General features: G+C 39.8%; 1 protein-coding gene across 2 annotated transcripts in view; it reads right to left on the reverse strand.

Moving 5' to 3' along the window:
• Nucleotides 1–893: 893 nt before the first annotated feature.
• The window catches only part of LOC139767192 (leucine-rich repeat-containing protein 40-like), a 50409-nt gene continuing 39002 nt past the window's right edge, over nucleotides 894–12300 (reverse strand). For both annotated transcript variants that reach the window (XM_071696300.1, XM_071696310.1), the window contains exons 2-4: nucleotides 10658–10801; nucleotides 5597–5764; nucleotides 894–5357 (exon numbers count right to left, since the gene is read on the reverse strand). In XM_071696300.1, coding sequence (XP_071552401.1) covers nucleotides 5194–5357; nucleotides 5597–5764; nucleotides 10658–10801 — 476 coding nt within the window. In that variant the 3' untranslated portion in view covers nucleotides 894–5193. The remainder of the gene's footprint in view (nucleotides 5358–5596; nucleotides 5765–10657; nucleotides 10802–12300) is intronic.

Here is a 12300-nt window from a genome sequence, read left to right on the forward strand (position 1 = left end):
CAACACCTTCAAACATACCCTTTTAGCCCTCCCACAGGATGAACCCTCTTTCAACAAATTTCTCAATGCTCCTAGAACCTTCAATGCCTCACCTGCCTTAAGATTCACTTTCACTTACATGGTTCCATTTGCTGCCATACCCAGTCCAAAGTATCTAGAACACTTCACTTTCTCCAAATTTTCTCCATTCAAACTCACACCCATTGCTAACTTGTCCCTCTGCACTGCTAAACCTTATAACCTTTTAAATAACCTGTCCCTCTGCAATGCCAAACATATAACCTTGCCATCATTCGCATTTACTCAACTCCATAAACCCCCAAATTCAGACACCATCTTCTGTAGTTCTTCACTCAATTTTACCACCAATGCTGTGTCATCAGCAAACAACGATGGACACTTCCCAGGCCACTTAACCCCTACAGGATGCATACTCACCCAGCTCTCCAAGACCCTTGTGTTTACCTCCCTCACCATCCCATCCATGTGACATCACACACCCTGCTACAGACCACCCTTCACCTGAAACCACTCACTCTCCTCTCTACCTACTTACACACATGCCTTACATTCGATAAAAACTTCTTTGCTTCCAGTAGCTATTCTCTGACCTTCCACAAGGCATTTTCATCAAATCTATCGAATACTTTTTCCTGATAGATAAATGCCACATACAAAACCAATTTCTTTAAGTCTTTCTCATACATATTCCTTAGAGCAAACACCTGATCTACACCTCTACCACTCCTGAAATCACACAGTACCCCCCCATTCTGATGCTCTGAACATGCCTTCACATGACAGACAGACAATGGAAGGGAGCAAATGCAGCCTTTCTACATTTGTTCTTAGTGCTACTTTATTAATGCAGGAAAGGGAGATTATGAATAAAATTATAAATATACTTCATTTATTCTTAATCCAGCACTAATTTCAATGAAAGAGTACTTGTGTGCCACAGGACCCTCTTCTACAAGCTCCTACAGCCAAAAGCTGAGCTACTTTCAGTAGCAGGGAAAGTTTCTTTTTATAGCTAATTGCCTTTCCTGCATATGTGGACAAATAAACAATAGCCTCATTGGCACATATCTAATCTTTAGTTCTTATGTATAATGTATTAAAACCAAGCTAATCTAGTTTACTTTGATTGCTTTAAGTATCCAGGTTCAGCCCAATGACATTATAAATCCTATAACTCATACTGGTCCAGCTTAACTAATGCATGCTTCTCATCCTTCAGAATGTTCAGGCGCTAAAACCCCAAAGTTTCCTTCTGCAGTGTATGTATGTGTGATAACCGATAACTAGTGTTTGTATCGTATGGGGCAAGAGTTTTATATTTACATGTACATGAACATACTATATATGACTTGCTGGCCATGGTATATCCTCAAACTAGTTTTCCCTAAAAATAAACTGAAAGCATTCTATATTTCTCATAAAGGCAATGAGAAGCTGTGTTAAGTATTGAAAAAAGGTCGTAGTAGTTGAAACTGCACTCATCAAAACAAGTTAGTATTGGCTAGTCTTTGTTCAGATACTCAACATGAAAAGAAAGCAGTTTACATATGTAAGGCAGGAAACTAGCTTCCAAGATGAAAATCATGACTCGTTAAAATATCAAACCCAAGTTACTGTTATGACCAGTTTCGTACCTTTGGTGACAAAACAATTGAAGATGTATATCAGGTTAGATATACGATGTAGCCTTTTGATTTACTGATTGACAGCAGTTTACATTTCATGCTAAAATAACATCCTTTGGTACATGAAATATCTTTTTATCTACAATTGCTCAGTAAGCATTTTGACTTAAATGCTCCTGAGTTATCTGCACGTATCAAAAAGAGTGCAGTTTAATACAAAAGGCACCTATCAACCATTACTATATTACAATTCGAACATATGTATGGAAAAGATCACGTTTGGTAATCAAACTTCAGTTAGCCAAGCACAATCTTTTCAATAAAATATATTCATACAATAAACAATCTAATGGAGAAATTACAACTGCTGACATGTATTGCACTGAGCTTAAAATATTACAAAAAACATCATTTAACTTGAGAATTAGAAAATAAATGTATTTGCTAAAATATAGATGACAAGAATTTTCAATTATCAAAATGAACCTCATATTTTTTCTCTCAACTCTTTCCTGCTTGGGCAAGTATATAACTGCTTAGTATCATTTACTCAAAACGAATATACTATGAAAACACTACTTTCACTTGACGGGTAAAGGTATCCACCTGCTCTGCTAAAAAGAACAAACATCCTGTACAGTGAGGACGTCATTTGGTCTCAACAACTGTTAAGACAAATCTTCATCTGACAGGCTATTTTCGCCCTCATCAACCATAAAACCAGTCTTCATTACAGCATACCAATAACAAAGCTTACAAAATACTAACTATTATAGTAAAGAGTAAAAAAAAAGTTCACATAAACTATTCCTACGAATCTCACGGAATGCAAGTGTTTTAAACCTACTTCAGTTTTAAAAAAAAAAATGTCTAAAATGAAAGTCCTATTTATTACTATACATTTTCTAATGGATTGGTAAATGAATATATATATATATATATATATATATATATATATATATATATATATATATATATATATATATATATATATATATATATATATATATCTTTCTTTTTCTTTCATACTATTCGCCATTTCCCACGATAGCGAGGTAGCGTTAAGAACAGAGGACTGGGTCTTTGAGGGAATATCCTCACCTGGCCCTCTTCTCTGTTCCTTCTTTTGGAAGAAAAAAAAAATATATATATATATATATATATATATATATATATATATATATATATATATATATATATATATTACCCCTGGGGATAGGGGAGAAAGAATACTTCCCACGTATTCCCTGCGTGTCGTAGAAGGCGACTAAAAGGGAAGGGAGCGGGTGGCTGGAAATCCTCCCCTCTCATTTTTTTTTTTTTTTTTTTTAATTTTCCAAAAGAAGGAACAGAGAAGGGGGCCAAGTGAGGATAATCCCTCAAAGGCCCAGTCCTCTGTTCTTAACGCTACCTCGCTAATGCGGGAAATGGCGAATAGTATGAAAGAAAGAAAAAGATATATATATATATATATATATATATATATATATATATATATATATATATATATATATATAATTAGAACTCCTGTCTGAAAAGGGTCCTCGTGTTACTCCAAGACCCATACATATATATATTTGGGTTCATTGGTTTATGGAGGTGTTAGCAGACTCCACCTGCATGTGGTGATACCATGAGCCAGAAGTTACCTTCAATGAGCCCATCAAACACTGCTCCAACATATAGTGCAATCCTAAAGCTGCAGGAGTCCCATAAAAAATGGTTGTGAAGTTGTATAATGATACTACACTAAAGATAATCTTTTCTCATAATATGAGGCTCAACTTTTGTGTAAGTGCTTAAATACAATATATAATCATTAACATCTCTATTAAAATCAAAGTGTATTCAAATAGTATTAAGAAATAAACTTTAAAGGAAAAACGGATAATGATTTTTATTTTTTGGAAAACTTTTTCTGACCCTAGAAACAGTTCTGAATATATGACACATCCAGTTCCATTGTCAGACTTTTCAGGCCTTAACCTTTAAATATGTATGAATAAATCTTCTTCATTTTTGAAGACCAACCAACCAACCCAATATATTTATACTGCTATCATATATAATACCAGGACCCTCTTAATTGGGCTCCTGCAGCTTTGAGCATTCACTACAGTCAGAAGCATGAACAAAGGGACTCCTTTCAAGAGAAAAGTTCCTGGATGAAACTGTACTCTCTTTCGTCAAATGACAGAAACAGTCTTTGTCAAAGGTCACTTTTCTCTCATGGAATAAACACAAGAAGGCAATGTCAGGTAAAACCAACCCTGTGCAAACATATATATAAATAACTAGCACATTTTCAAAGCCCATCACCATGTGAGTATATCCATTACATATAGTACAATATATACACATAAAACTCTGACTAGATACTGCATTAGCTCTAGAGTTATTGTGAAAGACATTACCTGCCATATGCACATCATCACAATGGCAAAAAAAATAAAAATCCTTCATACACTCTTGCATATTATGTATAAAAATATCAAAGATAAATTCAAACCATAGATAATATATCAGTTACTTCAAGTTGTAATTACATCCACAATTTACTGTAAATATTTCTTTAAGCTTTAACCCTTCATTGGGCTGACGTAAGAAACTGTTCAACTGGTTATAATGCAATTGTAAGAACAGTGAACAACTGTTTATATCCATGGTTTGATACTCTAGAAAACATACAAAACAAATAGTCACTTCTATCACTCCTGGCTGACTATTCCCATTTCTCTCTACATTAAACACAATGGAATCGAGAATGAAGACAAGGCAAGACCTGAGTCATTAAGATTCATTGGAGAAATCTCATGCTGTCCAAGTTGGCTCTTGTGCCTTGAGCTTTACTGATTATAGCAGTATTACTTGTTTTCTTTACAGTCCTTGAAGCTTATCAATAATCCAATAAACTATATCTGTTAGTTCCTCAGAAATAACTTGTGCCTGTACTACAAAAATATTGCATTACTATCAAGAAATTTTCCCAATTCTCGCCAATACAGTAAAAGGCATATAGTTTTTTCACTTATGAATACTATAAAATAAAATTTACATTAGATGTACTGTAAATTCAGTCTTACTTAGAAGTGATTTTGTATTTGTAAACATGCTAATAAAATCATAATCAATGCATACTGTAACAATATATGAGATATATAAAGTCTTTCTGATGGTTCTATTTCATAAAGGCAGCTGACAGTAACACCATTTACAGTTTTTCTCTAGCTTGAGCAGACAGTATTTAAAGGCATATCATTTCTTGGACAAGCTTGCCTTAGATTTCATATAAAGCACTACAAATGTGTCACATATCTTGTTGAACCTTATCTTGAGACAAGTCTTTGATCACAATGGCAATGTGTCATCATAAAATTCTGAACAGCAGTTATCCTTCAGCTTGTAATATTCATTATTACAAAGTGTTGCACACTTCTCTGTTGACATTCTCAAATCCAGAGTGCTGAAATTAAAAATCCATAGAGTTGACAGTCTTAGATTCAAAGAACTGAGGTTATCATGTTGAAAACAATGCTGTGAAGCTTATTCAAATGGTGAGATCTTCCCATTCCTCAACTTCCCTTGGTGTGAGTGTAACCCTTAAGTTTGTCACTTTGCTCAGGCCATCATGACTCTTTGTGGTTAAAGGATTTTCACGAATGTCAAATTCCTCCAGGGTTTTGGCTTGCTGAACTTCCTCCACCTCAATATCTGTTTAGATGAAATATGTATGATAACTCAGACAGGAATTCAAAAAAAAAAAAAAAAAATGTTTTGCATGGTTCCGAGACGAATTAGAAACTGACAAAAAGTAGGATAATGCATAATTTATATCATGAATGCTAGCCTGATATCGAATGAACACCAACTAAGAAAATGATCAGTTAAAAAAAAATACTTTATGACTTCCAACTATGCATTAAACAACATAGAATCGAGTAGGGTCCTACCCATGATAAAATTGTTGTTGGCAAAAATGGCCTTGATCTTAGGAAGGCGGAAGATGACTCTGGGAAGGTTGACATAGGAATTGTGACTTAGGTCCAGACGCTGTAGCTCAACACAATCAGCCAATTCCTCGGGTAACTTGGACATCTTGTTATGAGACAGGTTAAGTTCTGTAAGTAAAAGATACATGTCATAATTCTACAACTTTACATCAATATGGTAGATATAAGAAAATTGAAGCAGGTTTTTACAGATGATGCAATTAGTAAATAATAAGTGAAAGGTTACTTGTCATTGAATCCTAATCAAAATTTGTAACAATAAAACATCTAGGGTTATGGTTAACTATATGAATGTTGTCAATCTAAGTATGCAATGACAAACGTTTGTTGAAAAAAAAATTAACAAAGACAATATCTGATTTTCTTCTTTTCTGAGTTCGCCAATTTTAGACATTTTACTGTTGAGTACAAGACGGGTTTTGTAGCGCTAAAGTTTATAAAAGGATCCAGTATCTGTTAAATTAGGTATATTAGCCAGGCCCATAGCCTAGCAGTAGATTCCCGCCTGTGGCACAGGGGTCCCGGGTTCGATCCTGGCTGATGGAAGTTTGTATGTTCTATGAAGGTGCGCGTTCATAGGCACTTTATTCATATATATATATATATATATATATATATATATATATATATATATATATATATATATATATATATATATATCGGCCAATCCCTAAAGGAGGATGAACAGCTGGGTAGACTGTGGCCTGACTGCGCAAACCACGATTGAAACCTACACACTCCAACCCCGGCCCATGAATGCGTTACGTTCAGCAACGTTAACAGTTACATAATGGAGGTTCATTTTCATCTATCACCTTCCAGTTTCAATAATCTTTTTTAAAATTGTTGCCATCCACCTGTATGCTAAATCCTTCAGTAATTGATTCCTTTAACTTCATGCCTCGGACCAATTTTTCCCAACAAGCAGTGAGCCTCGATACTCTGATATTTATAAATCTTCCATCTTTATGACCAATATCTCCATGATTATTTTGTCTGCTGATTACTGTCTCCACAGCTTCGGGTGTGCGATTACTACTTGCGCATTACGGGGAGCTTATGTATAATTGTGTTGTGAATGTATTTACCGATCTATAAGACTGAGAAATATTGATGACATGGTAGATAATCTTAAGTTGCCTTCCCAAACCAGAAACGAAATATCCATACGCACGGCGGCGGCTGTAACAGACCTAACCTAAACAGTTGCACCTCCTACATTCTTTATTCCGCTAGTCTTTGTCCTGAGTTCAAATTAAATCACTAGAGCTCAAAATATCTTTTTTTTCATCACACAGCAAACATCGCAAGTACTACGGCGAAAAAATCTGTAGTGTGTATAACAAGTGCTTATAACGAACCATGGATTAAGTGACGCAGTTGATTTGTTTTGATGAAATAGTACAGACTTCCCCGAGGAATGTGTGCCACTATGGCTGGAATTAACCGAGTACGTGTGACCTTTGAGTATGACGACGAGATTTATAACCAGTCAGAGGCCTGGCCATCATCATATTCACGAGTGGTACTGACGTGCTCTACGGGTTAACGTGCTGTCCTTCAAGCGCGTCACTCAACTTCCGCTTTATTCCGTAAATAACTGATGGGTTTTCTGCCAGAACATATCAACAGTGAATAAATAGCACAAAGATAAAATTAAACTGCGCGAGTGATGCGAAGCTGAAGAAACAGCTATAACTGTTGACCTGCGGGTATGTAGTTCTTTGCTTGTGCCTAGCCTAGCACCTGGGAACGGGGACATATTGCGCAGGCATTGACGCCGCCACCGCTCGCCAGACTCCACGTGCCCGGGTTTCCCCAACTTTGTTTCACTTGCTTTGGTCTTCATGGGGGTCAATCAGGGGAGGCGGCGGCAGCTTCTAAAAAAAAAAAAAAGTGGGGGAAAGGGGGGGGGGGGCAGTGTTACTGGAGCAAAGGCTTTCACAACATATTGCAGTTCTATACATCTAAACAAAATGGGGTGGGGGGGGGCTGAGCCCTCCTGCTTTTCGAAGTGGGAGCTTTAGCTCCCCCTGTGCCGTCGCCACTGTGAACAGATCATCGGGTCATTCAGGTTCATTCCAGCAACACTGATACAACTTTCTATAAGGTTTAACAGAGATACAAGTACAGTGAGTATCGAATATAAATACCCAGGAACACTTGCGGCGTTATGACGGCATTTTTTTCGTGTCAGTCCTTGGCGAGGGTTGGCGGGCACGGTGCCACGCTGGGCTGTCCAGGTGAGTCAACGGACTTCCCGCAGCCCCTCCCCTCCCATCCCTACCCTGCCTACCCTACTACAGCCCTACCATCCTCCTCCTCCCAACCATCCCCTCCCGATCCTGCTCTGCCCTACCTTATCCCACCCTACCATGCCCCTACTCCCAACCATCCTCCGCCCCTCCCCACTCAGCCTTACTCCATCCCCACCTTATCCCTTTTCCTCATCATCCACCCTTCCGCTCCTCACCATTCCTGCCTATCCCTCCTCCTAACCCCACTTCTCATTTCCTCCCCACCTTACCCCCTCCCCTAATCTTTCCACCTAACTCTTCTTACTTTCCCTCCAACCAGACTATTACTTCCCCTAACCTTCTTCTCACTTCCTCCCTAACCTACCTCTCCTACCATCCAACTTCTCCTCACCCCACCTCTCTCCTTCCCATCCCAGTATAGAGCAGCCTCCTCCCCACGGCAGAGCACAAAACACCAGTAACCTCAGGATAGGCTGCTGTGCGACCAAAGACAAAGTCCATACTCCTGGACTGATATTTTTACCATACCACCTTTCACCCTCTTATACCAACTCTTCATTATACTAATTACCACCGTGTTGTCAGCAGTACACATGGTATTGTCTACAGTAGGAGCGGTGCCCCTAGCAGTGCGGCCGGGCTGTCAGCAGCAGTTGGGGTAGCTTGAGCGTGTTGTGGACAGCGGTAGCCTGGCGACGAGTCGGCCGGTCAAGACCACTAAAGCACCCATCAGACTGGCCCAGCACATGCTCCACCCTCACCAGGAATTCACGGGTCTACGTCGCACCAGCACGAACTTACCACTGTACGCCAACACCTCAGGCTTCATAAGTACGTTATCACATGAACAGGGATAGATTCCCATTACGGTACGGACTGCCTCAAGGCAGAGTCCTGTCCCCATCGCAGTTTATAACCTAGAGATCAGACAGTCCCCAACATGAGCATCATGGGGGTACAAACCCCTTTCAGTGAGCGGGGTTCCTCAAGGCAGCGTGTTATCACAATCGTTATACATAACTTGGAGAACAGGCATATTCCTCTTCGAGTAAGGGAACAAGAACGTCACATAACGTCAAGGTTGCTACACAGCAGGTGTCCAAGAACACCAGCCCTGGACACAACAACCATGCTGCCTCCCGCCACCACCAACCCACCCGGACACAAGTGGGCGGCGGCGGCGGCAGCAGCCTGACTCATGGGCTCTTTGTTCCCAGGGCTGGAGCCTCCTGCACCTACTATCCTGCCTCACATACCCACGTCGTCTCTATCCCTGCCCGCTTTTACATCCTCACTATCCACGGGCTTACATACCTAACACCCACATCCATATTGTCCATAAGAATAACCAACATCCACAGTCTTCCTATCTGTGAGACTATTCCAACTATCCGAGGAAGTAACTTTAATACCTCTAGATCTCTAATTCTACATTTAACATTGTCTTTATCATTCAAAATAAAAGGTACCATCACACACACACATTATATATACGGGCCTGGTTGTGGATAAGGGTCCATGGATTCGGTGCGTAGCAAATGACATTTAGAGACTGCATGAGAACGAGTCCGGCCTTTCTTCGTTTGTTCCGGCGCCACCTTGTTAACGCAGGAAACGGCGACCAAGGATGGTATATATATATATATATATATATATATATATATATATATATATATATATATATATAGGTAGTCATGAACATCCCATAATATTATGGCGCATGTACGGGTAGTTTGTGGCAGTCTGTGTGTTGGTGGTGGCGGCTGGCGGGCTGGGTCGGCGCGAGAGGACATCGCTCCCGCGGCCTGGCTGATTCATACCTCTAAGAGCTGGCAATAGTGTTTCCTGTTGCACTAGCAGCTACCCAACACCCTCATGATCGGCAGGTATACGCTAGGTGTAGCAGACAGGATGGCTGAGTGCGTGGCAGTGTATGGTGTGGGTTGAAGGTGTTCCACCGGTGAAGGTGAAACCACAGGAAGCATTCATCAGAATGTCTGCAGACTTACTACTGATCGTGGGACCTAACTTGACCTGCAGTCCAACCATCAGCGTCTATCGTTATATACGGTGATACTACCAACACTTCCTGATCTCTTGACTTGGCCCTTAAGCGCAAACCATCATACCCTTCGGTCGTAACGTCATGCTCAAGGGGTGAATATACTATAGATAGTGGAAGGTATATATATATATATATATATATATATATATATATATATATATATATATATATATATATATAATTGGCACCGTTAGGTGACGGGTGAGGTGGTATATCAGAGACGGGTTGGCACTGTTCCACAGCCACAAGTCAACCTTGTCACAGTGGCAACAGATATAAACAAAAGGATTTCAACACTACAAGTTACAAGTGGGTAAGGGTCGCAGAGGAGCCTCCCTCATACAGCGGTTATTCTCAAGGTGTTGTAAGACGTATGAGTCACACGGCGAGCAGTGAGGAAGTGAGTGACAAGAGAGAAAAAGTCATTTAAACAAAACCTACAGACAAGACACGTCTTACAGTCTCCTGGCATCTTCTCTCACATGATTTAACAACTTATCATCACTTACACTCGTCTCAAACTACCACTATAATCATAATTTAAAACATCACACTTTATTCTAATATTTATCAGCAAACTGTAAAACATCACAACAGAAATCGACGAGGAGTGACAGTGAGAAAGTAGCATGTCATGAGGAGGGCAACATACCCAAACCCAGTGTTAAGGTGACTTACCCGTGATGAGGCAGAACTTGAGGGCGAACTTGGGCGGGATCTTGGAGAGGAGGTTGCCAGAGAGGTTGCAGGTGGTGAGAGGAGTGTTCCTCATGAGATGGAACACTGCGTCCGGCACTTGGCACAGCTGACATTCGCTCAGGTCTGTGGGCAGAGTCGCCAGTTACATCAGGATATACTGGGGCAACATAACGTCACATGCACGCCATATTCACCCCCTGTGCACACGCATCTTGAGCAGGGCGGTAAGACCCTGGGTTATGATGACCACGCCACCGTAACCAAGGGTCTTATCGTCGTACTCAAGGGATTCAGTAGTTACAATATCTCACATTCTTGCACAAGTGAATTAAAAAGTATAACAAGTTATCGTGTTAGGATCAATAACCGTATAATAAAAATCATTAATTTCCTATAACATTATATATAATGTGATATGATAACCTCCTGGTCTGCATGTAGCAATATATTCACTAAATAATTTGAAATGCCCAAATTTTTCACAAAACCTTCCGGTAATAGTAACAAGATGATCGCGCCAAAATCTGTAGGCATTGGCGGGCACAGGTATTCGGTAAATGCATCTCTCTGTCGGTAGATGGTTAGGCAGCAGTCAGTATGTGTTACTGACAGTAGATACACTGGTCTGGCTTCAGTAAGCTCAATGTTTATACAACCTACCATCTAACACCATAATTACAATCCACAAAGAGTTAAGAATTATAACCCCACAAATACAACGGAAACAAGAAAAAAAAGTTTCAGGTATAATATAAGGACATCAATTACTTTCCTGGAGGGGAACAAAGGAAGGGTGTTAGGAAGTTCCTTCTTGAAGCAGGGTCACGAGTAATGTGCCGCAGGGCTTAACACCTGCTCAACCCCTTGATCTACGTAAATCATTTCCCAGAACTGGGCTCGTACAGAAATATGCATGCGGATGAGGGAGATCGAGTGTGGAGGATTGTATCAACTTACAAGGGGACCTAATCAAACTCTTTATGTTGGTCTCATAAATGGTTAACGAAATTCATCTGAACTAAATGCAAAGTAATGAGGGTGGGACACAGTGTCATGAGGCCTTGAGAGAACTATCATCATCAGGAAATAAACTTCCAGAGTGTGTGTGAGAGGATCTTGGAAGTAGACATAATGACTAAACTATCCCCAGAGCACCACCTTACGAGAACTGTAAAGGTGACACCCTATCAGCTGGCAAATTCCTGAATCGCTGTTATGTATATGAATACAGAAATATCCAGCAAACTATCCACATCGTTCATTAGGTCAAAACTAGTCTCAACTTCGTTCAACGCACTTGAGCACAAAGAGCTGAAAGATAAAGCCTAAGAAGAGGAACAAAGACGTAATTGAGAAAGCAGTGTTACAGTAAGAAGTTGGAGGCCATAAACTTGCCCATCATGGAAGATCATCAGGTACTTGAACGAAGTATCGTAATCACAACCTTTTAGTCTCTACACCAGTCTGATGACGACAGGAAGCAGTTCGTCGAAAGATGCAGACACATCTTGAGGCCATACAAAGAAACTAAACTAGCAAAACTTGTCAGAAAAGATAAAAAGAAGTTTTTCTTTACTATAAGAATAGTGGATAAAATAGAGAATGTAACGCGATGAAACTAA

Source organism: Panulirus ornatus, chromosome 4, assembly GCF_036320965.1.
Source record: "Panulirus ornatus isolate Po-2019 chromosome 4, ASM3632096v1, whole genome shotgun sequence".
Lineage (NCBI taxonomy): Eukaryota > Metazoa > Arthropoda > Malacostraca > Decapoda > Palinuridae > Panulirus > Panulirus ornatus.